This window comes from Meleagris gallopavo, chromosome 3 (genome assembly GCF_905368555.1).
Source record: "Meleagris gallopavo chromosome 3, MGAL_WU_HG_1.1, whole genome shotgun sequence".
In the NCBI taxonomy this organism is placed as follows: domain Eukaryota; kingdom Metazoa; phylum Chordata; class Aves; order Galliformes; family Phasianidae; genus Meleagris; species Meleagris gallopavo.
Window position 1 is genome coordinate 8,408,119 of NC_139406.1, and position 27,673 is coordinate 8,435,791.

The window sequence follows — 27,673 nt, forward strand, 5'->3', positions numbered from 1 at the left end:
CATAGGCTCAGACGGTGGATGTGGGCTCCTCTGACTCATGGCCTACAGGACTAACGCATCCCGAGGGCTCCTGGTTAGCAGCACCTTGTAGCTCTGCTCCTCTCCTCACTGGTGCCACTCCCCAGAAGCACCCTGCCTGCAAACAGGACCCCAGGCAGCTCCCTGTGCACCTCACCAGATGGATCATCATCCCCCTTGGCAGGAGGTCTGGATGTGGGATTCCCATAGAGCAGAGCCATCAGATCGTGAAAGTCAAACATTCCTCGCGGCTTTTGACTGATTAAACCCACATTATGCCCTAGCAGACAACTGCAGTTCATGCGACAGATCATTCCACTGATGGAAAAAAAAACAAAAAACCTTTTAAAAATCTATAAATATATGCTACAATCTTATACAACCAGGCCAATCAATCTACTGTCTTGATGCTCCACCTGTCCAATACAGAAACATCTGCCCCAAGTTTGAGATCTTGTTCCAAAGACATCTCTTCTGGATTTAAATGGAAAATGGAACCCGCCGTCCAAAAAGGCTTTCCTAATAGATGCAGATTTCTCATTTACATTGCTATAGTTTTCCTCTTCTCCTTCCTGTTTGCTATATATATTTTTTCCTTTTTACACTTCCCCCACCCCATCAAAAGCAATGTGTATCATGGGTATCATCCATGCTTGTGTGCATTACATCCAGTAACACACAAGTTCCTCTTGATGTGAACATGCTTTCACAGCTTGCAGTGCTTCTGTTTTACATGGCATATAAAACACATGCCTGAACTGTGAGTCACGGAAACAAACAGCCACTTTGGTGGTGGTGATCATGAACAACGCTAAATAATAAAGATGATGATCAATGCCAGAATCTCCATGACCCAGTCACAATGCTCATGGGCATCTATTGATCTGGAATGTGCTCCCTCACTCACTGTTAAGCACTGTTCTAGCCAGCTGGATGTGGCTCTGGACAGCCTGGTCTGGTGGTTGGCAGCCCTGCACATAGCAGGGGGGTTGAAACTAGATGATCATTGTGGTCCTTTTCAACCCAGGCCATTCTATGATTCTGTGATATGATTTGATTCTAGCTATGTGTGGATTCAGCTCAACTGACTTCTAACATCACCATTCTCTACAAGTGATAGTAGTCAAACAACTTTAAGAGTGAAAGTTCAGAAGAAACACCTTCCCCATCATTCTCTCCTGACATGAGAGAAGTTAATTCTAAAAGCTTCTTCCCCTGATATCCTGACATCATTATTGTAAGGGACAAAGCAATTTGGAATTCCTTTCTGAGCCTTTCTGGCTATTAAGACAATAAAGCAAGAAGCCAAAACACCAGCCCCTCTTCAAGCATCCTGGGGCTCTGCTGTCAAGTTACTTTTCCCAATGACCAGTTAGATCACCCAAAACTTTTCAGCCCAGTCAATGAATATCTCCACTTTCCTGTGCCCCTTTATCACATGATGTCTCGGCCATGCTCAGCTGAAGGACAGCAATTCAGACTGCTCAGGAAGTGAAGTCTGGAGCTGGAGCACCTCTGATGCAGGAAGAGCTGGTGCACAGGGAATAACATTCCCACTTTTTAGATACAGTGTCTTCACAGAAGAACATGGAAATCTGCACTGCAGGGCCCACTGCAGCAACCATCGAGACAAGCGCTGAAGTAAAGGGTGCCCAGTAGAAGTAAGGATTTGGATGTTCCCATGTCCAGGAACGCAACACAAAGATCACATAAGGGATGAGTGGGAGAGAACTCCACCTGCTGCTGTGAACAGCCAGCATCTCTGTTTCTGTGCCTGTGTCTGTGCTAAAGGTAAAGAAAAGGTGAGAGATGGGCGAAATAAAAAGTGAATGGTTTGCATATGCCGAGATATATAAGGGAAACTGGATGTCAGTCTAAAAAATGTGCACCAAACTGGCACCTCTAACTAGAGGTGGGTTTCTCCATCTCTTATGTCTATTATTCTGTTTTTGAAAGAAAAGCTAAGTTATGACCCAAATGCTCATCTTTTCTTTTAAAGTTGTACTTTAGAAACGATTAGGAGCTGAAGCTCAGGGATGAAAGTGAGCATTTCAGAGAACAACTTCTGCATCTTCTGTGTGTTGTAACCTTAACTCAAATGGACGTGCATTGCTGCCTTCTGCTTGTTCCTTGCAGCAAAAGAAAGGACAGGTAATGAGGATGTATGTGTCATTGTGACAGTAAGATGTGGAATTACAAAGAGATGCAGATCCACAGGGCTTTTTTAGGCAACGCAAATCCAAGGGGAATAACAGCTGGACTTTGGGTTCTCATCCATTTGGTACTTGCTTCACTTCTTATTCATCCGCAGCAGGGATGCTGTGAAGTGGAAACATCACATTTCTCAGGGCTAAGGACAGCTGTTTCACTGAAGAAGCAAGTGGGTTTAGGTGGGTTCATTCTCTTCTGCTCTTCCACACTGGCAGAGGATGGGAATAGCAACGCACCTGGTGGAGGGGGAGCTGGGAGGATGGCGTCCGTCTGTGCTAGCCCTTTGCTAGGGAGGAGCAATGGTGATGTGGTACAATAGCAACTGCATGCTGCCTCCCTGTGTGCGTGAGAGTTGTATACGCTCAGCTAAAAATAACCTCCTACTGCTGTCCCTCAGTCAGGGTGGAAATTAGCTCATGTTTGCATCGAGTCTGAAAAGATGAGTTCATCAGTATTCTGATGGCTTCCCAGAGATGGCTGGGAGGAGTATTTAAGTGAACGGAAGCTAATGGTAACAACGCTATTTTTGTACGGCACTTAGTCGTTACAACTCACGTCCCCCTGATAACGCCATTCTAAAAGGTCCCTCTTTACAGAAGTATATCTGCAAGAGAAACTGAGTTTAATAAAGTACATCGGGAAGCTGAACTACGCATGCACTGCATTCTCACTGCACTTGGGAATCAACACGGAGCCGTGCAGCAGCACCACAAAGCCACTGCCCTGAGCAGACAAACTGAACAGCCTTCTTTCAATGGGAAGAAGACTAAGCCCTCCTCACACGAGCACTTTTCTAACGTGTAGTGAGTGCCACATGCCTGCTAATAGGGCTAAATGCCTTCCTACTGCCACGCTAGGTTGAGGGCAAGGTCACACACGTAGAAACACTTCCCTCTCTCCAGCCAGGCATGGGAAAACCTGCACGGCTGTCCCTGTGTGCGGGGACACAGCTGATCTGGGAAGGGACCCAAACCCTGGGATTTGCAGGAAACCGAAATTAAACCCTCACGCTAATGATATCTCTGCGTGACTCTCCCTCGCTTCGGTTCTGGAAGCATCCCCCGTGGGAAACACTGCTGGGGAGTATTTCGGCTGCGATGATGTCAGCCTGCTTCTGATAGGCTTCTGGATAAGGTGACACTTTGCTGGATGAGCCCGGCGCGCGCGTCTGTGCAGCCTCAGACCCAGCATGCATTCTGCCAGAGGATGGCAGTCCGCCCTCTGCAAAGGACTGCACTGTGCCAGCACACCCACCAGCCCAACACACACAACACTACCTGCCGGCGCAGAGACCAGGCTCTGCTGCAGAGAGAGAAATGAGAGCGAGGTGACCACTGCGGAGGAGAGACCGCCGCTTCTGAAATCTCACGACTCAAGGCACCGGGGCAAATCATAGGAACTGGTTCTGATCCAAGGACAGGCTCCTACTGATGGGGCCTGTGGTATGCAGCTCTGAGAGAACCACAATATGGCTCGGAGGTGAAAAACAATCAGTCCTTATCCTGAAGGCATCCAAGGCCCTAAGCTGATCTTTCTATCAGTCCAGTGGGTGATGCACACACATCTACAGACAAAATACATGGGGAATCTGCACAACTGACATCATACATGGCTGTGTGACATGCAGTGGTTCCCCTATCATCTGTGTATTTTGGGAAGGATAGGACACCGACTTGGAGTTGGACTCGATGATCGTTGTGAGTCCCTTCCAACTCAGGCTGTTCTGTGATTCGACTGTAAGAATTCTGTGTGCGTGCTTTAATCCTCAGTACCAGATCTCTTTGCTTTACATACTCCAAACTGTCAGTCACAGGTGCTTTCCTACATCCCCTTCCAGTTCCCCTCTACCTCTCTCCCTCTGGGCATCCATCTCTGAGGATGTAGCATCAGGGTGCTGCCCGTCGTAGCACTTGTGTTCCAAACCAAACCCAAAACACTTGAAACAAAGTTACTTTAAATGAGCATCTCTAGGGATCATACTATCCCTTACATCTAATCTGCCCCAGCCTCAATAGAACAGCATCTCAATTACTCAGAAAACGAACAGTATTAAGATACTGCTTTATGATCAGTTACCATCTTAATGTAAGAGTTACTTTGGAAAGTTACAGGATTTTTCCTATCCTGGAAACCAGTGAGATACAAAGTTCAGAAGCACAGCCTGCCCGGCCACCTCAATGGTTTTTCTTTCCAAACTTCCCTTGAACACATAGTTTATGTGAGCTGTGCAGTGTTTAAACCATCTGCAGCTGAAGCCTTGGTAGAACTCTGTAATGTTTCAGTAACTTACGTGTGTGAGTGGATGTGTTCCCAGACAGCTCCAAGCTGTCTCTGAGCCATGGAAATTCACAGCCTTGTGCCCTACCTATTGCTCAAGGCTAGGATTTGTGCTGAATCTAGCCCGAGCTTTCTGGAGTGGATGGTCAAAATCACCTCTGAGAATGCAAAACAGCCTCTCATATTGCTGAACTTATTTTGTACTTTAATAAAAAGCCACGAAGATCATGTAATTTCTCCTACAGGCTCTTGAGCTATAAAATACATCAGGATTTATACCAAATCCTGACCAGGCAATGAAGACCTTTGGGTAGGCCCATGGGTGGCAGTGGACCCACCCATATGCCTTGGCTCTGACAGTGACACACTGCATGACTGTACTTTGGCAAATCTCTTTGCTGCCCAGTGTCTGGTTTGCCCCTAATCTCAGACTGGTTTTTCATGATGTCAGGACAGGTTTTTTTCCTCACTGTGTGTTTCAGCCGTGCTGGGTGCAGACAGGCTGGGGCCTCGGGTGATACTGCCTTGAGTACTGATGGAGTACTGGACTGATGAGGGCACTGAGAGTAATCCCATAGCATTTTAACCGAGGTGTAAGACAGGAGGGCAGACTGGTCCCCCAGAAAGTCATAGATGTCTCATTTTATATCCAGGAAGCTACACCTGTCATCAGTGTGACCCTGATTGCTTTACCGGCACTGTGAGACAGGTGGTTTTGGGGCCAGAGTCAGCCTTGCAGAGGGGTGTGAAGGGTGAAAAACTACCCTGGGCAGATCTGAAGCAGGTGGGGCACACTGAGGTACCCCTATTACTCCCCCAACTCCCTGCCCCATGTCGCTGTTACCTGTGCTCGATGCTCTCCAACCGCAAACTGTATCACAGCAATGCCTGGGTTATGGCTCTCTTCGATCCTCTCCACAGTGCTGGAGTCTATTTTCAGGTCATTGCTAATTTCCGCACTCTGTATGAAGTCTTCTGTTTTTAAGTCCTCTACTTTCTTCAGCTCCCCGTTGGCCAGCTGGATGATTGACCCCTTCATGAAGTAGGGGGGCAGCGTGGGGGGGGCCGCAGCGGGGGATGCGATGGACTGCACCACGGGGAGGTGGATCTGCGCCTGCACCATGGTGGCCTGGTAGGCGGGCTGGGTGGTGTGGGGCTCGGCGCTGAAAGCCTCGCTCTTGGGGACAGCGGTGGTGACAAACGTGTGAGGCACTGCTGCGAACTGGGGAGACGAGGTGACAATGGCCGGCGCGACGCCCGACGGCTCGACGTCGGCGCTGCCGACCGGTATGAGCAGGGGCTGCGTGCCGGGGATCACCAGGTGCTGGGGCAGCCCCCCGGGATACCCCAGCGCTTGCTGCTGGCTGCTCAGGTAGCCGATCACCGGCGGCTGGGTCCCAGCGTAGAAGGCTGTGGCCGGCAGCCCCACTGGGAGCTGCTCGGACGCGCTGTGGGTCGTCTGGATGACGGTGTGGGGGGACAGCGTGGCCACGGCCTTCACCCCCTCGTGGCCCAGGGCCTGCTGCGGGGACAAAGCATAGGAACGGTGGGTTGGCTTTCCTAAGTGCAAGCTTCCCTTGTCGTTGAGGGCTGAGGGAGAGTTCTCTCGGTTGGTGGCCTGCTGCACCTCCAAGTCCGCGGTTGGCGTGCTGCTGTTGGGGACCACCATGACGGAGGCTCGGACCCCTGAGGACTCCCGGGCACCATAGTCGGCAGGGCCCGAGTGCACCACCACGTGCCTGGTCTCGTAATGGTGGGGAGCTGGTTTATTGCCTGCTTTGACCAGACCCATGTCGGCGGAGGGCGAAATGCCGTACCTCCGGCTCTTCTCTATCTCTCCGTTCAGCACCTCCTTGGCCTGCATGGCCTGCAGCCGGCCGCTCTCGGGCTTCTTGGGGGCATCCCTTGTGACAAAGTGCGAGGCATCACTGTACTGCACCACAACCTGGGAGGAGGGGCCAAGGGTGAGTGTGTGGGGGATCACCGTCTGGTGAGGGTGCAGGGGGACCGGGATGGTTGGAGGAGAGATGTTTCTGACCGCGCTCTGGGGAGAGCTGGAGATGTGGACGTACTGGTTCTGCTGGGCGGGTGGAGGAGACCCTGCAGCTATCAGCCCGGGCGTCCTAACCAGGTGCGGCTCGACTTTGTGCCCCTGCTGGCTTAAGCCGCTCATGCTGGCCAGCAACGTGGAATAAGCCTCCAGCTGGGAGCGCTGGGATGGAGTGGTCGCGACAGCTGTGGCCGCCGCCACGGCGCCGGTTGCCGAATTGGCGGTCGGAGAGATCAGCTGCGAGGGGATGAACCCGGCATATGGTCCGCTGTACTGGGGCCCAACGAACTGGAACGTGTGCTGCAGGTGCGTGTACTGCACAGGGGAGACGGGGGTCCCGGACTGGGAGAGTGCGGACGAGTACACGGTGGGGAGCGTGGTGGGGGCCGGCACCGACCTGGGCGCGCTCGGTGGGGAATAGTCCAGCCCTGCCGGCGGTGGCTTGTGCAGGCCCTGCTGCAAGCCCACCTCCGCCGACGTTCCCCCGGGCCTGTGCCTGCCCCCTAGGCTGCTCTGACTGCCGGGGAGCCATGCTAGGTTGTCCGTGCGGTGGTTGTCATTCGGCAGGACCGGCTTCACCTCCGAAGGCAGGCTGGTGGCGGGGATCTCTCGCTTCTTGGGCGGCAGGCATTCATTGCTCCGCTCTTGGTTGGATTTCATCTTTCGCCGTCCCCCCTCCACTGTGCTTGCTTCACTGTCTGGCTGGCTCTGATTTCAGTCTGATAAATGGAAAGTCACATTTGATTTCTGCAAGGGATCCAGTGACTTCATGAGGAATCATCTCCCCGTGAGCACGATTCTCCAACGGCTCCTCTGGATTCTGCAACGAGAGGATGGATGAGGGAGGGCGAAATCACAATGTCAGCACCGGGGAATGGGGACAAAAAACCTGACACCTCAAACCAGCACTTAAGAAAGTGAGAAAAAAGGTGGAATGCCAATGCAGCTGGTCATTGTTGCTCTCATCTCAAGGAGCAGAGAATAGCTGTGCTGTAAAACAGCAGCTAAGATTCTGGGCACATCTGTTAGCACATTCTGAAAACAATTATAACTCCAGGCAGGTTGGAAACTCTCTGACACCATAAGGTGTCAGATATATCTCCCAGTGACTCAGAGGCTCACTTCCTTCCCACTGTACCTTCAAGGATCACCCTTCCATTTTTTCCTTTCCCTGCAACAACAGCACTGCATTCACACACCATGTCCTAAAATGCCTGGGAACCTGGTGTACCTCCTGCACAATATTTGCATAGCAGATTAGCTGGCAGCTGTAATGGAGTGGAGGGAAGGTGAGCTACTGAGGAGCCCTCAAATGCAAGCACTGCTGCTGGACCAAGGAGGCTGCTGGACCTGGAGCTCGAAGGCACTCCAGGAAGGAGAAGGTAAAGCTGAGCAAACTCCATTCCCTGAGGTGTTTGAGGCCCTGGGCAGCCTGATCTGATGGGTGGCAGCCCTCCCCATGATAAAGGAACTTGGAACTTTGGAACTAGATGATCTTTAAGGTCCCTTCCAACCCAAGCCATTCTGTGATTCTATGACTCTACAAACTTGGCCCCAGACATGCCTCATTTGGGAAAGCACATCCAGGTCTTCCTGATCCTAACTGAGAGCCCCCACAGTGGTAAAAGCTCAGGATATTGTAGGGGTTGGAGCAAAACCACCTATCTGCTCTGCATCACATCCACCCATCCAAAATCAACAAGGGCAAAGTCAGGTCCTCACTCTATATTGTAGGGAAAACATCATAACTGAATTATGTCACACTTTGAAAGAAAACCTGACAGCCCTCCCCTACCTGCCTGACAGCAGCAACACACTATAGGGAAAGGGACAGTTCCCAGCCACTGTCCAGTCTCTGGCTTTCTAGATGTGCTTCTGGCTGCCCTGAAGGAGCTGCGAGCACGGGTGCTTACACATGATAGGCATTCTTGCAAGAAAAGTGTGCATTATGTGAAAGAAAAAGGGAGAAAGAAGATGGAAATAGGATATAAGCCACTTAAAAGTGAATGCTGAGCAACAGAAATGATAAATATCTTATGGCTATTAATATTCCTTTGGGGGATTTCCATTCCTACTGCCTCACTCCTAATGAACAACAAGCCTGATGTCTCTAAGTGCACACAGTGCTTTGAAGACATACCAGGTTAAAGTGAAACTTATCTTTAAGAGCATTCTTTACAACTGTGGTTCTCCAACCTGCCATAATTCATCAGAAGCCCGAAGCATCCAATGGTTTGATACAATTTGTCTCAAGTTGTTTTTTCCGTATGTTAAAAACAGAGCTAAGAGCAATAGCCACACAGACCCTACAAAAACAGTCTGTGGTTTTGCCTTCACCCACTCCACAGGTGCCAGAGATCTGCGCTGAATTGAACCTCAAGTTGAGAAACCAGAGAAACATGAGCTGTAGGTTTGGGACCAGGCTGCCGAAAGAACCTACATTTTGGGGCAGATTCTCTGCATTTGGACAGAGGGAGGACAGAAGGAAGTTTACTTGAACTTGGGGCAGCCTCCTGAGAGCAAGAGCCAGTGATTGCCAGAGCACGGCCGCTCAGATCTGGTCTGCCTTGACCCACCGGGCATGGGCAGCCGGGAGCAGGCCTCGCCACCAGCACGGGCCTTCCCCTCCTCCTCGCAATTGCTGTGTCTTGGCAACAGCTAAAATTATTATCTTACACATGACTTACGGATTTTTATTTTTATGTCCGACTAAAAATAAAATCGCCGAGCTCACATTTGCGCAGTCATCCTTAGTTAAGTTTAGCTCACTGTAGCCTCCTGCCTGGGGCGCTCAGGCTGGAGGATCAGTCAGCGGTTCACGGTTGGGCAGCTGAAAGGGAGCCTGAGCGTGGGGCTGAGCATGGCCAGCTCCTTTGGTGGCAGTGGATGAGCCAGCCAGCCCCACACCAGTCGTTCCAACAGGTGGAGGCACATGGATTCAGATTTCTCCACATCAAAACTGCTAGTACAGAGCTGTGTGACCCCTGGGGGAAGCTTTGCTTTGTGGGAGCCGAAGCAAAGGTTTTTTTCTGATGAATAGGATTGAACCAATGAGTTCTGGGTAGTCCCCAAAGCCAATGCTGATGTTCTTCAAGAATACCATGAGCTAATTCTTCCATTTTTTCTTTTGTGAGTCTTTCATATGGTTCTTTTCATCATCACGGGTGACAAAAGGGCTACCCCATATCTCCCGCAGAGCATAGGAGGAATGAGCAAGCCTAATGGAAGCAGAGGAGGAGGCAGCTGTGAAGGCTGCCCCACTTTTCCAAGCCCCCCACTACTTCATGGTTCCACTTTGAACTCCAACAGACACACGATGGGATGTGCAGAAATGCACATGTGCAGCAGAAAGCAGCCTATCTCTGCTCCAAGACTTAAAAGTGAAGTGGTAAGTTTTCAGCATAATTCCAGTTCCAGCAGCAGCAGCAGCAAAGATAACACAGGCCTGACTGCGCTCTGCAAGCAAGTGCCTCCAAGGCAAGAGGTACAGGGCATGGTTAAATCCTTCCTAGCTGGCTGCCCCAGAAAAATGAACACTGCCTTCTGAGGTGTGACACACAGTTTATTATTTGTGTGCTTTTCTGGAGGATCCGAGTTGTTTTTCTGACTCTGGAGATTTCCCTTCTCTCTAATTTCAGAGCTGTCGATCATGACTTGCAAGATATGCAAAACAGCAGCTAGCACCAGGAGATTTTTTGCTCCTGCTTTGTGTATGTGCTACACAAGAGTGTGCGTGCATGCATGTGCAATTATGGCTTGGAAGGTAAAGAGGACAAAGAGATCAGGGACAGCAGCTGGACTTCGGTATCTCTGGCAGCTCGTACACAGGGAGCATTGCTAAAGTGTCTGGACAGTCCCTGTCCGCTGGCAGCCTGCCCACACAAATTCCTGGAAAGGCTTAAGGCAGAAAAATAATCACTTGGAGGAGTCACCATCTGGGTTTACTCTGGTCCCGGAGGCATTGCTCGCTGGAGCTCAGGATGTGCATTTCTCGTGCACAGCTCCAGCGTGCCTCCGCAATGCACTTCAAACTTCACTACGCCTTCCAGAACACTATTTTTCTATTTATTTCATCTAAGGAATCTAAAACCCATGAGAGGATACTGGATTACAACCTGAAGAGCTGACCACATTTATTTATCACCTTTATTCAACACAGCACTGGGTCTCCCCTCTATCAGGCAACACCACCCTGCCTGGCAAGGCTCCAGCAATGAAATGCTCACAGCATACACCCGAACACCCATCCCCTGAATGACACCCGGCACACGGCTCTGTGCCTGCTGTGCTTCTGCAGGGGATGGCAGTGCAGGCTCACGCTCCTGCCCCATGCCTCCCGCTCACCCCACTCCAACATGACGAGTGGGCAATGTCAGCATCACCAATTGTCAGAGGAAAAGGAAGGCACTCCATCCCCTTCTCTGCACTCTGAGGAGCTGGGGACCTCCAGGACTGACAGAGGCTACAAGGCAAGGGATGCAGAGCACTCTGCAGCTGCACATTTCTGGCTGTAGCTTCTCAGGATTGCATTAGCCCTGCCATGCGCATCTCAGTCAACAACAGCTATATAAGTTCCTTATCTGACCCCACCGATTTCATGGCTCTCTGGCAGACTTCCCAGAAGGACCAACTGGAGACAGCCATTAATAAAGAACATGAAAACCTCTAACAAAATTTGAAATTCCCCTCTCCAAACCAAAGGATTCCTTATCAACACTGCATCTGCAAGACAGATTGTCCGCTGCAGTGCTACCTCTTATTATGCTTCTGGGAATCCACCCCAGCAAATTGCTACAGGTTTCTGCAGAGCGAGCAGCTATTTTGTGCATCTTTCTTCTCTTCAGAGAACCTCTGGACAATACAAAGAGTGACTGATAGTGACCTCAATGATCCAATCACTGGGCTCCTCCACCCAGCTCCGTGACAGCTTCCACTCACATGCAGCACGATGCAGCAGGTGGCCTGAGCTGCCCTAGCCACAACTGCAGCATCCCTTACTCCACGTTTCTTCCAAAGGAGTGCCTACCAGAGGCAAACCCTCATCCTCCAGCATGTGCTGCAGATGCCAGCACCCTGGTACTAAGTATGACCAAATGGGCAGGCTGGTACTGGAAGCGAGGCTGTGTTTGCTCCCCATGCCATGACCTGGCCCACAGCAGGGCTGTCACTGGAGAGCACAGAAATCCCCTGCCTTATGGAGCCCAACCCTGGCACTTATAAACCATGAGTCAGAGCCCCTTCATGCTCCTGAAACTTGTGGTACTGGCTCAGAAACAGAAGATTTCTTAACATGATAAAGGTAGAGGGATTTTTGCCCTTTTCAAAACAGTTCTAGCTTGCCCTTCTGTTGGGAGAGGCCCTTCAGTCTCGAGGCCTCTAGCTTCTCACTGCAACCCACAAGACCAGAAATGTATTATTTTAGATAAAAGTGGAATTTCCCACTTTATTATCTGACATCAGGAACTGGAGTTTTGCAAGGCAGTGTCAGGTATCTTGGGGCCAGTGACAAATCTGCAAGAGCTGACAATGCTGGTTACAGAGCAGTTTCTTTGAGGGTGAAGCACCAGTCTCCAGAGCCCTGTGCTGCTGGGGAGGGAGGAAGAGAAAGATGTAACCTGTGCAGGAGGGCAGAGCCAAGCATGGAAGTGTGTACAACTTCACAGCCGGCCCTCCTGGAGCTGTACAGCAGAAGTGCACATCGGTTAGCCAAGGAAAAGCACATCTCTGTAGCTACAAGGGGAAGACTTGAGTTTGTAGTTGGGCTGCTTATGTCCTGGGTTTCAATTTGGGCAGAACACAAACCATGGTCTGACATGACATGGGCACGTGCTCCAGCAGCGCAACCTTTCACCAGAGTGCCACGTTTAAGCAGACCATTAGAGATCTGTAAAAGCCCTCCTGGACAGATGCAAGATGTAACCTTTATTTTCCTGCCCAGCACTGACTGCTACCAGCTGCAGGATGTCAGATCTGAAGGACAGGCTCAGCTGATATTACACAAGAAAATCCTTGACTCTTACACCAATCTCCCACAGGCATTTCTGCAGCTTAAATGAGTGAATAGAGCTCATTTATAAACAAGCATAATACAGAAATTACTTTGTTGATGTTTTTCCTTTATCTAAAATGTCCCAGCTACAATGGGAGCTGCCTACACAATTTTCCATTGAAAATTTCACGAGTGACTATAAGCGTAGCAACACCTACTTGCCACTCGTTTTAACTTGTGACAGAAACTGTCATGCCTGCATGAACACATTTGCACCGCAGATATGTCGCACAGGTCTCGTTCTGTGTGTCTCAAAGCACTCCTTTACAAGCTCTCTTTCCCACCCGTGGCTAAACGACTTTAGAGAAGGTCTGGCTTTGTTTCCAGGAGAGATGAGTGTGATCCCCACAAAAAAATGATGGCTCCTGGGGGCGTTCCACCCCTTTGAAGCTGCAGCCAGGAGCTCCAGCAGGCAGCAGCCGGCTGAGCTGCCATTGTACAGATAAGCACACGGGCTGCCGGGGAGGAACACGCTGCCACGCCAGGCTGATAGGGGGATCCTGCAAGAGCAGGGCTGTGGGGCCAGGCTGGGAAGACCAGCTGCATGCTTGTGTCCTACACTGGGAGCCCTTCCTGCACACTGCTCTGCTGCTCGATTCCACATGCTAGCCTATTAGTTGCAATTAGTCCATTTGTAAGGTGTTAGAGATGAATTCATGTTAAATTTCCCTTGAAATGGATTCCTCTTCTTTCAGGCTCCATTCAGCAAAGCTGTAACTGTCAGCAATTCTATCCGAGCTCTCGCTCATGGCCCAAGCCAATACTTGATGCCTTGCCAAATCAGCCTCACCAACCATTACATCTGTCAAAACCAAATTGCCAGCAGCTCACTCCTAGCCTCAAGGCACAGCTGTGCCTGCTCTGTGCCACAGAAGATGCAAGGGACCTCAACATTCCCCTCTTCCCATTCGTTTGTTCTTTCTTTCTCTAATTCCTTCATTTTTCTTTTTAACTCAGAGTTGGTTCCGTGTGGGGATGCCCTACAGCATCACCTGCGCCAGTCCTGCGCAGACCCTCACCGGAGATGTGAACATTCTATGCCTCAGTGCACACAGGAAGGTGTGCTGGCTTCCACACAAAAGAAAGAAAAAGCAGCCAAACCCACTGGTCTGCAGCTCCCTTCCCACTACATGAGCAGCCCACAGCACCAGAGGACGAGTTTGCTATTCCCCATCCTGTAGGAGCTTCCCTCCTGCACTACAGACGCAGAGGCAGCAGATCTAATGGCTAAAGGGAGTCAAATTCATCACCAGTGGCACTTGGCTGAGGCCAGCGCAGCGAGGCCGAGATGGCCCCCATTGCTCTATCTGACAAGACAATGCAGAAAACCATTAAAAGAAAATGAAGTAATGCGGGTTTACATCAACATAGCAGGATACGCAGTCACAGGCTCCAGTCGCAATTAAGAAAAAACATTCCAACTACAAATGCAAATCAGCACTGCTCTCAAGCAGGGAACGCTGTCAAACGAAGGCGGTGTGCTAACAGCAGTGCCAGTGCTCTCAATTTAAGTACGTGAGAAACAAAGGTATGTAGCATCCAGGACTGCCAGAGAGAACTTGCTTTAAACTGCAGTCAAAAAGAACTGGGAGGATTTAAAAACGCCTTTTCTTACAAAAAGCAGATACAAGAAAACCTTTTTTCTCCCCTTCTTCCAGCCAATGGAGGGAAGAAAAATAAATCACAGAACTCCCATAAAGGTTATTTATGTAGGAGTCTTGAACTCGGGAACTAAAAAATTCCTCCATTGGACACGCAGGTCTGTGAATCACAGCTTGGCCATCTGAATTGGCCTCGGGTAAAAGCTGCTGAGCAACAAAGACTCACTGCTGCAATTGCTCAGTGAAAGCATCTGACCCATCTGCCACTCGGAATCCGAGGTGCAGCGACAAGTTACCCCTGACACCAGCAAAATGGACAAAAGGATGATGAGCTACCTGCAGCTGGTTTCAATCAAAAAGCCCAGTAATTACTGCAGCCCTCTCCTGTGGCTCATATGGAGCGCAGCGTGGAGCTGTAAAGCATTATACAAGTCTAATGCGCTGCCAGATCTCTTAGAGCAGTCAGCAGCCAAGTCACTCCCTCCCACCATTGGCTCAGCTTCATTAACTTAATCAGGTGTTCATTCATTCATTCACTCATCCATTCAAAAAAAAAAAAAATTACACTAAATCTGGCAAATAGCCAGTGCCATGTATACAGGGAGCATGCTCACAGCAGCCACTGGGGTGAGAAGAAAAAGGGTGAGCTAGGCGTTTGTCAGCCTTTGTGCGGGGGCATGGGTTTTGCACGGAGCCTGAGTGAACATGTACCTTTGCCACAGCCTCCCAAAAAGCACTGGGGGCTCGGAAGCTGCAGTGGGGGCAAATGCAGGCTCTGGAGAACGTGGAATTGAGAGCAGCCCTCTGAGTGCAGCCAGCAAGCAGCAGTTATTCCCCAGAGCAATGGACTAATTAATTAATTTGTTTATTTAGGGGAAAAAAAATAGGAATTGTGGCAGGATCGACTAAAATAATTTTGCTGCAATGTTCCTATCCTTTCATTTGCACATACTACATATATTGCATAGCTTAATCCGAGCAGAAGGGAACAAAGCAGAAAAGAAACACACAAAGAAAAAAAAAGAAAAGAAAAAAAGAAAGAAGAGGAGCTTTTTGATGATAGGAGCAATTGCTAATGGAAATTTGTTTTACTCTTGTATCTGTAAACATAAAACTCTACATCCTCTAGCATTCAAGCATCAGATAGGAACCCCCTCCCTTGCTCAGCTCTTGCACTTGCTCTCCTTAGTCCTGACATGTAAGTTTGCAAGGAACATTATTTCTTCCCTCTAGCTGTCATCAGAATGACTTTCACTGCATTTGTTTTTTCCAGCAAGCTACAAGAAAGCTGCTTTATGACTATTCCAAAAAGCAGGCCTCAAGAGTCAGAGCTGACTTACTGTGAAGAGCTTCACGTAGTGAGCCAGGCTGGGCAATAAGGAAAGGGGAGAGGTGTTACATTTCCCATAGCGGAAGCTGAGCAACAGTGTGAAAGCAGTCAGCATCTCTCCCCTTATCTCACTCTGCCCTGTGCAAAAAAATACAGGATGGCAGGTTACTGCGAGCAAGTTCATAACAGTGACGTGGAGATACAGAGCACTGCAGCTACGCTGAAGTACTACTTACAGATGGGCAATAACAAAAACTGTAGTCCCTGGTGCAAGCCCAAGTTATTTCTCTTTAGACAAAAAACTCAGCACAACTTAGAACACATGTTCTAAGGCCATGGTCCATGGTACAAACAGCAAATCAGACACTCTCACAAAGAATCTGGATTAACATACGGCCAAGCTACAAGCCTGCAGTTTAGATGCACTGCAAAACGTAAGCTGAAGACCCCAGACCAACACCCATTAATCTGGACCCAGCTCTTGTATCCTTCCTGAATTTCTCTGTAGGTGTATGTACTGAAGAGCACATAAGTACCTACTAGCATCTGGGGAACCAGCCATCAACACCTGGTACACGAGCTAAAAGAGCATTCTATGTATTGTAGCTCACCCATCAATGAACAGTGAAATATTGCTGAACAGTGCTTCTTTGACTGTACCAGACAACAGCACATAAGAAGTACTAATCAGAAAACAAGAATTACTCCAGTTGCCTTTACTGTAATAGAATTCTAAAAGAGAAAGACAAGAAAAGGTGTCTAAAGGTGAAACATTTTTTTCTCCTAGTCCCTGGTCTTCTGCCTTCCACAGCACGCAGGACATAGGCCAAACCTCAGTGCAGTCTACATTCAAGTCGGACTCCTTCTCTGGAAGTTCAATCTTGAGCTAAGGGCCTTTAAGTCATCCAAGAATCATTGTCTCTTTCATTACCACTGTCCCTATTTCTAATTGTTCTCTAAACAAGATCCAAAGCTTTGAGGTTCCTCGTGTTCTTTCCACTTCACCTCCCTGACATTACTACTTCATTCAAGAGACAGTGCAATTCTTTCCTCCTCTGCCCACTCTACTCATGTTAGCTTTCTCCCTCCCACCCACTCGGTTGCTCAAGTCTTCTTCCAACAGCGTCTTCCTTTTCTTCAACCAAGGCACCACACCGTAGTATGGCTCCATTCTGGTTCTCTCCATCACACTCGGGAGCATCCAGTGAGCGGTGACTTCTAACATCAGAAACAGCTATGTCAGTTCTAAAGCAGGTCACCAGACGCATGTACATAAGGCAGTAAAAGAAGAACAACAGCCTACAGATGCTACAAATTCCAAATGATCCAACGTTTGGTAGAGGTTCTAGTTCAATCTAGATAAAGAAAAAGGATGTGGGTTGAGGCATTCTGGCTCTTTATATGAATCATTTCACTTCTGCCTCTGAAAGAAGCATTAGAAGAATGTGGGGTTTCATGATTCAAGGCAGGAGAATGAGAAGACAATATCTCAGCATTCTGAAATGAGGCTTGCGTGTCTAACTGCACTGCCAGCTCAGAGTTCACTTCTCACAAGTGTCAAGTATATTTTCCCTTCCGTATCTTTGCAAGCCCCAGTTCTGTCTGTTGTCATCACTCATGGGATTTACCTAATCCCCGAAACAACGGAAAAAAAGTCATTTTTTTTCTGCTGGAGAAACAGAATCAAGTCTCAAGCACACACTAAAAAATTCAAATTGTGTGTGTACCTCCATTCATCCACACTGTGTTGACAGTATAAATGCAAATGATGCCCATAAAAAATGCTAAACTGTGGCCCAATGTATTCAGTGGTATTTCTCAGAGATTTCCACTCACTTCTACTGTTCTCTGCTGACATTCCTCACACTTCAGCACATTCAAGCAGCTGCCTATTTATATAAACACAGCCTGAAACAGAAATGTTGATCTCCTCTTCTTCAAAGCTGCTGGCTTTAGCTGCATCCACTGGTCTGAACTAGAAAGCACGGCAGAGGCAATCAGAAGGTACAGGGTTCCTTTGGAATCTATGCAGGTTGCTCTGTAAGTAATGCCTCCTATTTATTTCCAGGGAAATAACAGATATAAAACGCGCAATAACCATAACCCTATTTGATGGATCAAATTCTCAGCTATAAAATACTATTTTTCAACACAGTCACCACCATCAGTTATGCATTTTGCCACTGATTGACAAGAGCCTGCATGCCATGCTCGTAAAAATCTGCACGACTGTCCCAATTGTGGCCTGCCTTTCACATCACTGCTGTCACTGCTGCAACACACCACTCATTCCCTCACCGTGTTCACATCAGCTGTTTGGTCTCCATAAATGTTCAGCTAGCATTAAAGGATGTCAATGAGTGCCATTTTTTCCACATGGAGTATCCCACACCTTTGCTCCATACTCACTTCCATGTCAGACACCATTCTTTGAGACTGCCCCACTGCAGCCATCTGTTGCACAGCAACAACATGTAATGGAATTTTGGTGGGAAGGTTCAACCTCTACTAACATCCTACCAACATCCATCTCTGACATAGTGGGAGAACATCATAAAACAAGAGGCATTACTTTCAGAGCAACTCTCATATTATCCTTGGATTCAGCTACAAAGAGGGACTCCATAGCTTCCTCAACACAAAATTCACCCTTACAGAGTTTCGTTTCTGATGCTAGTGAAGTGTGATCTTGACCTTTTAAATTCATCACATCACATTATACACATCATGCACGACTTGCTCTACAGCTCCAATCACAGCCAAATACATGATGGTGCAGGTCCAGATATTACTGGCACTCTTTGGACCCACACCAATGAATCCTGCTGATGACCTTGCATCCTCTTTTGACAAGGCTTCCCTATAAGCTTGAACAGCTTCTTTGCACAGCACTCTGCAGTTGTGCTTTAGCCTTTCTGTAGTGACAGGCACGTCTGACTGCAGTTTGCCAATATGTATTAGCAGTTACTTCCTATAGGGCTTTGAAGTGCTCCCCCAGACTGAGGCAAAGGCAAGACTTAGTACAAAAACCTGTTCTCTAACCAGGCATACCTCACTAACGACAGGATTTTGGTTTCTGCCTCAGCTAAGGGCCTTTCAGAAGCACTCTCACAAAATAAGGGGAAGGGAATGAGATTCAGCTGGGGGTCTGAGTGCTTAAAACCTTTGTGCATTCCTCTTCAAATCAGCACTTAAGCGCTGCTCTCCTGGAGAAGAAAACAGTTGAAATAGGCTCAGATCCTCCCACTGCAGAGTAGAACCCACTGCAGAGAATTTCCTGGGAGAAGAAAGCTCTCTGGGGAGTCCCTTACAAAAGCTGCCTTATCTCACCGAGAGGCTTGTTCCAAGGGGGATAAACAGGGAACATCGTGGCACTTCCAGCCTGCTCTCAGACACGCCGTGGCTCTGACAAATAAATGACAGCAGTGAAAGCAAAGTGATAGATGGGATGCATCCCATGATGGGAAGGAACATCATGTGCCACTGCCATTGCTATGGTGAAAAGATTTTTTTCCGGCATTATTTACACTTTCAGGGATTCTTCAGCATTTTATTTGTTTACCATTCCCTCTCTGCCTCCTCTGATCTTTTCTTCTGAATGTACAATGCACAATGAGTTTACATCTGTTAATCTGGTTTGGTTTAGTTTCTTTTTCATGTGTGGTTTTTGACTTGGAGACTCCTTATGGTAGATACATACAGATTCTCTTTTTTTTTTATTTCTGTTTTGTGTTTACAGATGGAAGTTACATTTTCTTAGAAATGAAAAATAACTCCTGCAAGAGATGATTTCTAATTATATTTCTAATTAGATTTAAACCTCTCCTAGCTGGGGCAAAACCTTGCAAAGCATTTTGAAACACTGCCACGTTGATTATCCATGCACATGAAAATTCACAACCTTGCTCCCAGTTGGCAAAACCCAGGAGTCGAAGTGGAAAAAGAACCTTTCTTGTCAACTCACTGCCCATGGGTTAAACACTGCCTGCAAAATCTTTCCTTTCGGCTCAGATTGCTGCTGAAGCAGCACAGTATCTCTTCTGATGCACAGCTGGGTTGAGATGACAGCTACTGTGCCAATTTAATGTGAGGGAAAAGGAGAAAGAGAGAGAAGGGATTGCTGTCTGATGAAATGGGGCTGAAGGGGCTGCAGCATCTCAGCAGAACCCATACCTACTGGCCCATCCCATTCAGGAGGGAGGAGGGACACGTCTCCTGTACAGACACTGCTTTTGGTGTTTGGAGAAATGGGTTAAAGAGATCTTCTGTCAGTCCAAGCTGCATTCATAAAGCTTTACACTTGGACTGCACTACTACAGCTTTATCAGCAAAACCTTCTAACAAAGACTGGCCTTAGGACAACCTCAGCTCACTAGCAGACTGCTGGCAAGGGTGGGAACACGCTCATTGCACCTCTTCAATGAAAATGCTGAAGACTCTCCAAAGTGACAGATTTTAACAGGTGAATTTGACAGCTGTGCTTTGTGCTTTGTGTCTGCCAGTCAGCACAATTGCACTGAAACTGCTCCAGTGAGGAGCTGCAAATGTGGAGGTAACGTTGGTAGTGCCTCAGCTGTGCCACTTAGGTCACACCTCTGCCCAAGACTTCTGCTGAGTTCCTCAGCATCCACTATCTGAAGTGTATGGCACACGAGAGCCTCACAGGAGCAAGGGAGAGCACCACGAGCTGCAGCATATCCGCAGGGAGCACCTGCATGTAATGGTAGCTGCACTGCCTGCATCCATCAAAGCCCTACACATGTCACAGATAAACTGTGAGCTAACAGAAAACCAAGGGAACGTTTGGTACCACCTACTGCACAGTCTGAATGCTTCCATCAGCCTAGGTGCCTCTTGCACATAGTTTTCCAGTGCAAGTTGCAGACAAATCAGTCCTGCAATCACCAGCTGCAGCTGCTGCTTTCTGCATGCAAAGCATCGAGCAAATCAGCAGAGACAAGCACCCACTCACATCAAAATCTCCGAGATGTGGTTGACAACCCTGGTTAATTAAAAGACATGGGACCAGGCTAAAGCAAAACTGTCGCTCAGCAGCTTCGACTCAAAATCTGGCTGGTCTGACAAGGAATGGCAGCTTTCCTCATTTTCAGTCTGTGGACAAGTACTTGCTCTATGGTTCTGGTCTAAAATTGTTTCCCCCCACACTCTGTTTGTTCTTTTCTGAACTACTGTTTTAGCATTTGCCTTCTTTACTCTCCTCATTTTGTGATTTCTGTCATTCTTGCTTGGTCTTTAAAGTTAGTTTCTGTCCTTGCTTTGCTATCAGTTAAAATGCCACTCTCACTACCAACACGAGGCTGAGTCAGAACGGAGACTGCACGTACACACTTCTGACTCTGGGAGAAAATTACTAAAATTGAAAAAGCACTGTGGGTAACATCCCTCTCACTTCTGCCCAAACAGCAGAACTGCACCAGCGCAGTCTGTCAATAAAAACATCTACAACTGCTATGAAGCATTCATTGTGTCAATGCCTATAAAAAAGTTTTGCTTGGTTTTGTGCCCACTCCTCTTGCCACCAACTTTAAGCCTATGGAAAACACAGTGAGAAGGTTGGTGGGTGCATCTGGGCCTTAATTCCCACCTTCAACACATTCTTGAGGCTGACTTTTTTTGCATTACTCTCATTTTAACCACGTAACCATGTGATGAAAGAGGGCTGACAGGGTTTTCTTACATTTGTGCAGGAAGGGTGGCTCATTCAGTTCACATTCATTGCAAAGAGTCCTCACTTCATGTGCAGGTGAGGACAAACATGAAAAAATGCAACTGCTGATCTCAAACAGTGATCAAACAGTGTTAAATACGCATGCGAAATGCCATTTGTTTTGGATTTAATGGCATATAAATATAATCTTTGAAGAAGAGCTAAACTAAGGCAGCCTTTCCTCTTCGTTCCCTACTGGCAGAACATGGCCACTGGATGCAGAGCAGTTGCCACCAATAGGATGATTCTGTTCAGATAATAAAACTATTAAAACACTTTTTAAGAGTGACTACCTGAAGTCTTGCTCTTTTCCACATGCTCAGAGTCACTTACTGCAATGGGAACAACATCAGGCCTTCTGTATATGAGGACTTTATTAATAAACCCAACCACGGTAGTAGCACACTAACAATGCACTGACAAAAAGAGTCAAACTTTCAGAATCTTTCCTTCTAAAACGATTTCCATAAAAGTAGGCCTAGTTTTGCTTCCATAACACCTCTACAACATTGAGGAACTTCAAGTCCCAAAGTTATTTGGATATGTTATCGTGTCTGTTGTTCCCAGACTTATTCAAAAGGACATTCTGAGCCGATTGCAAAGCCCTCTCTCTCACTGGAAGCTCCACCACGCCAAGCCACACTGCGTGACACCGAGCCTCGAGGGGCCACACCTGGTCTTCCAAACACCCTCCGTGTGAAGGTAATCGAGAGCCTTGCAGGAAAATCATAACCGGGATGAGCTGAAAGAGACTCTGAATGAGCAGAAACAAAAGAAAACGGGACACTGGCCTTGATGGCTTCAGGATAGATAACGCGATGAAAAGGCTCTGCCCTCTGGGTTGCTGGTTTGAAGCCAGCCCAGGCTGGAAGTGCAAGTCAGTACTACTGGGCAGCTGCTCTGAAGGGAGCTGACTCCATCAGGCTCATGCTCATTAGAGAATAGAAACCACCACAGCGGCAGGGTGTGCTGCAGGAGGGAAGTGCTGAAGAAACTTGGTCTCTTGCTTCTTGTTGTCACACATGCAGACTCTAGCCTGGAACAAAGATATTTATACAGGGCTACCTGTTTCAAAGCAAACCTCACCAGCACTGACTTTATGAAACCTGCACAGGTGCACCTTACACTATTTTAAAAACAGAGTGGCTTGCTTTGGAAGAACAGGGTTGGTTTTCCCTCTGTGCAACCCTATTACATTGGTGTGGAGAGACAAGCCAGGAGACCACCAGCACAGCCAAGCCTTTCAGCCACTGACAGCTGAATGTGAATTTCAGCATCATTACTGTATTCCTTCTTAAAATATTTGAGCAATGCCGAACTCAAAGGTGCACTGTGGGTTGAGCTGAATCTGGAAGACTTACAAAGTTTTTGGAAGGCCTGCAATGCCTCATAACTGTTAAGTAAACGGTTAAAGCCAGCTGAATCAATGCAGGTGCAGCTTAATAATGAGCTGAACAGCTCTTCTTTTTTGTTGAGGTTAGATGCTGCACGGTCTGAGCTAACACTGCACCCCCTGGGACTGACCCGCTCCCAGCAGAGGCTGCAGCACAGACATTAGCAGGACAGAGCAGCTTCGCTGTAGCTACTGTGCCTGCTCAGTAGATTAATACAGATTTTGTCCTCTGGGGCTGTCAGTCCCAAACCTTTCAGCAGAGATGAAATCTCTGAGAAAAAGAAGACAGACACTACTGGAAGTGCGTCTAAGTGTCTTTCTGGCTTTCAAATGAAACCTGAAGCATCTTCATTTCCAATTTAATATTTTAGTAAGCACTTTATTGGAAGAGACTGCGTAATGGGTTAATTTCGAAATGTCATTTATCTTTACTCACTGGGGATGACTCTCTGTAATTCACTTGAGGCTGCAACAGTCATGGATTAATACATCATCCTCCAACTCGAGAAGATAAAAGCCTAACAAGCTCTAACCTGCTCCACGAGCTATATTTAAGTAGTACTGGGTAATGATAAATATCTCCCATAAAATGTGTTCTCTTCACACTTCTTGTGAAAACTGCTGAGAGAACCAGCTGGTGAGATGGAGCTGATGATCTTTGTTCACAACCCTGCGGTCCATCCGCCATGAAACTGAAGCACTCCCTTCCCTGGCACCCTCTGGATGCAGGGCTGCCTTCAGAAGGGAGGCCAGTGAGGAGAAGCTGCTGTCACTGCTGGTGTCACTGCTGGTGTTAGGGCTCGTGTCACCACTGGCTGTTGGTGCTGACAACTGTGCCATCACCCACCTCACTGCTGCCAGACTGGCAGGGAGGGAAAGAGCTGGGGAGGTGTGAGGGGTATTTTGTTTTAACCGTGCTCTGTTTCTGGCGTTGGACATTTTGCAGAACAAAATGAAGAATGGGCATCTCCACTGAAAAGCTGATAAACCAGCAGGGATGGCTGTTGCAGCCAGAGTGGGAGAGATGCAGGAAGTGAGAGGTAGCGAAATCACACCCTTACACACACTACTTATGGGCAACTGAATCGTTTCACATTTCCTAATTTTGCTTGCAAGTGGTGGATGCTGATAAGCATGTGGGGACCTCACAGTACAGGTGCTTGGACCATACTCCTGCCTCAGGAAGCTAGAAGAGGTCCAGGCCAGCCTAAACGTACTCTTTTCCATTTTTATTGTTGCCTGCTGAGTAAATGTTACTCTGATGCTTTCAACATCCCAGCCTGACCTGAAACCAGGTGTTGGGGAGAGTCTTCCTTCCCAGGGCCTGCAGAGAGTGACCTAACTACAGCAGAGGGATGCTGAGCTAGCTCCTTAACCATCCATCCATCCATCATGAGAACAACTGCACTTCCAGGAGATATTGATACCCAGCATCCTTCCAGCTCCTTGTTTCTCATTACGGGTCATCCAGAGAAGCTGTGGATGCCCCATTCCTTGAGATATTCAAGGCTAGGTTGGATGAGACCACTGTCAATCTGATTTAGTTGAGCCCATGGCAGGGGCTTGCAATAAATGGACTTTAAGGACCCTTCCAACTCAAGACATCCTGCGATTCTCTGATTCCTCTCTTCACGGCTTTAGACATGCTGACAACTCACACAGATCACTAGAGGGACAGAGAGGCACTGCAGCTCTCCATCCAGCCTGGAGAAACTGACAGTAAAGTAAAAATCCTGCCTTTATGATACGCTAACTAAGAGACCATGGCTACAGTCTCATTCCTCAGACCCCACGTGTGTGCCACTCTAACTGGAATGGTGAACTACTGTGGTTAAAATCACAGGTATCCTCTACAGACCTAACACATTTCCCACTGTAAATTTCCTTACCTAACTAACACAGAAAAAGAAGCCATCCTTCTTCCACCCACCTGAAGAGGCTGAACACCCTAAAGCTGCCTCAAAACTGTCTCTTCAGATAAAAAGCCATTTATTTTGCTTTATTTTATTTTGTGTTAAAAACTCCTCTGGCCTCGCCCAACCTCTCTGAGGGAGCTGCAGAAGCCCGACTGCTCTGTGACATGATGGGTGTCCTTTGCTGGCCTTGCCTTGGGCCTCAGGCATTACTGGGATTCCCTCACCACACATAACCACCCCCAATCCAGTTCTGCTTATGCCTCCCTTTCTCTCTTGAGTTAGGAGAGCTTTAGCTCTCATTTAGAAACAATGCAAGCAGAGTATCCCTCTTCCATCTTTTCTTGCTAACTCTACCTTCATTTTACTTTGACAGTGCATTTGGATTCCTGAAGATATTTCTTCTCAGATCACAATGATCTTGCGATAGGTTAATGTTCAAACGTGTCCTTGACAACACAGTGCTGACCACCATGTTTTTTCCAAAATAATTCTGTAGAGATGATGCATTCAGAATTCCAGCAATGGCAGAAACATAGTAAAATACTTTTTGCAGTTAGGAACCAGTAGCACAAACTATTGCTTGCAAAGCAAACGCGTTCTAGGTATGTTCATAAGTCCTATCACAACAGCACATCTGGCATATCAGGCTTCTGGCAGTGGGCAAATTCCAAACCCTCACTGAGAGGCAAAAATTATAAAAGCAGTAATAATAATGCAACAAGGCAGCCATGAATGCCAAAAAGCAACAGAAAAATAAAATTAATCTGACCTCTGCATTTTTCTACTCCTGATCACTGAATTTCATGGCTGAAATGTGTGGCAGCTCATCACCAGAAGAGTGTATCAGATCTGCACATGATCTACAGCTCTATAGCTTATGCTCAAGGTGCTCTTTATGTTGGTTCTATGAATAAAGAAATAGAAGAAAACCCAGTGTCCAACAGAAGGCTGTGCAGGATATGGTATATTAAAAAATCACAGAAAAAAGTAGGAATCAAGTGTGGGAAGAGGAAAGTTTAGGTGCTAATGGCTTGTACAAGGGACAGTAATTTCCACGTAGTTTTGAAACCATTCAAAACATGCTTACATCCCTGTTCCCTACTACTGGTTGCACTTGCTCTATGTATATGCATGATTCAGAACTACTTCAGCTTTGCTTTGGTAGAAAAGCAAACTCAATTTTCCACACTCATGTCACCTATTACACTGCTCACCCTGTTCTTTTTTTTTTTTTTTTTTTTTGAACAGTTCTAAGGAAATGTCCTATGTATTTGTGTAGGGGAGTTTGCTGGGAATTGAGTAGATTCATATGATAAAAATCCAGTTGTCCTCAAAACTTGTATAAACAAATCTGCAAAAGTAAATACCAGTCCTTACAGTATAAACAAAATAATTTTCAATTTTGAGATTTTTTTCCTTTTCTACTAATGATTTTTTTCCCCATCAGAGTGACGTTTGCCCACATCCAAACACAATGTTTTTAATAGAGATCCAGTCACTGGGTACCTTTGTGCAATTTAGAGCTGTCCAAGTGACTTCAATTCATTTAAGCAGAGATCAAAGCTGGTGTTTCCCTAGGTCCTGACCTAGCACAGGACTTGAAACCACTTAAGCTATTAACTTGAAACCACAGGGAACCAGCCTACTTAAAGTCGCATCACTGAGAACATGCAGATACTTGGCTTCAGGGCAGGCGTGAGCTCTTTGCTGAACTGGGACACTGGGCTCCACATGTGCTGAGCAGAGCTCTCTGAAGCAAAGGCATGGAGGCAAAAATCTCATATAAATGGCTCAAGACTGTCAATCCACCGCTTTCCTCAGAAAGTAGCTTCAACACAATGTGGAATTTATCTTAATGCCGCCACACAACTGCTCTTCTCACCATGGAAGGAATCATTAGAGCTGGAGCCCAGGAAGGCTGGATGCTCCTCAAGAATGAAGTCTCAGAGATACAGGAGAAGGCTGTTCCCGTGTGCCGCAAGATGAGCCAGAGGGGAAGAAGACCAGCATGGATGAACAGGAAACTTTTTCTGAGGCTCCAGGAGAAAAAGAGAGTCTATCTCCTGTGGAAAAAGGGATGGGCAACTCAGGGAGAATGCAAAGAAGTTGTTAGGATATGCAGGGAGAAAATCAGAAAGGCAAAAATCAAGCTTGAACTCAACTGACCACTGTAGTAAGGGAGAACAAAAACCTTTTCTACAAATAAACAGTAAGAGGAGGGCTAAGGAGAACCGCCATCCTTTACTGAATGCAGCAGGGAACATGACCACAGAGGATAAGGAAAAGGCTGAGGTTCTCAATGCCTTCTTTATTCCTGTTCTTAAAAGTCAGACCAGTTATCTTTAGGTTACTCTACCTCTTGACCTGGAAGTTCGAGATAGGGAGCAGAATAAAGCCCCCATGATTCAGGTGGAAACTGAGAAACTGTCACAAGTCCATGGGGACAGATGGGAACCACCCAAGAGAGCTGAGGGAGCTGACAGAGGTGAGTGCCAAGCTGCTTTCCACCATCTATTAGCAATCCAGAGAGGTCCCAGAGGACTGAAGGCTTGTCAATGTCACTTGTCTACAAGAAGGGTCATAAGGAGAATCTGAGGAACTACAGGCCTGTCAGCCTGACCATGGAACAGATCATCTTGAATGAGGACAAAGCTCAACCAGCATGGGCTCATGAAAGCTTGACCGACTGGATCTCCTTCTACAGTGCCTAGGAATGATGGAAAGGCTGTTGATGTAGTCTACCTAGACTTCAGCAAACACTTTAGCACTGCCTCCCACAGTACTCTCCTGGAGAAGCTGGCAGCCCATGGCTTGAACAGGTACACTTTCACACATTGCTGGGTAAAAAACTGGCTGGAGGGCTGGGCCCAGAGAGTGGTGGTGAACGGAACTAAATTCAGCTACTGACCGGTCACAAGTGCTGTTCCCTAGGCATTGGTATCAGGGCCTGTCCTGTTTGATATCTTTATTGATGACCAGGAAAAAGGCATCGAGTGCACCCTCACTAAGTTTGCAGATTACACCAACTTGGGAGGAAGTGCTGATCTGCCTCAGGGTAGGAAGGCCCTACAGAGAGATCTGAACAGGCTGGATGGCTGGG

The 27,673-nt window shown here is 47.5% G+C and overlaps 1 protein-coding gene across 10 annotated transcripts in view; it reads right to left on the reverse strand.

The window, feature by feature from the left end:
- The window catches only part of ATXN1 (ataxin 1), a 204,613-nt gene that overhangs the window by 9,304 nt on the left and 167,636 nt on the right, over positions 1-27,673 (reverse strand). For 9 of the 10 annotated variants that reach the window (XM_085220170.1, XM_085220164.1, XM_085220166.1 and 6 more), the window contains one exon: positions 5,351-7,376. In XM_085220170.1, the coding sequence (XP_085076296.1) occupies positions 5,351-7,216 (1,866 nt within the window). In that variant the 5' untranslated portion in view covers positions 7,217-7,376. Of the gene's footprint in view, positions 1-5,350; positions 7,377-15,546; positions 15,675-27,673 lie in introns of those variants that run through there. The other variant, XM_010708327.4, reaches the window with a different exon arrangement.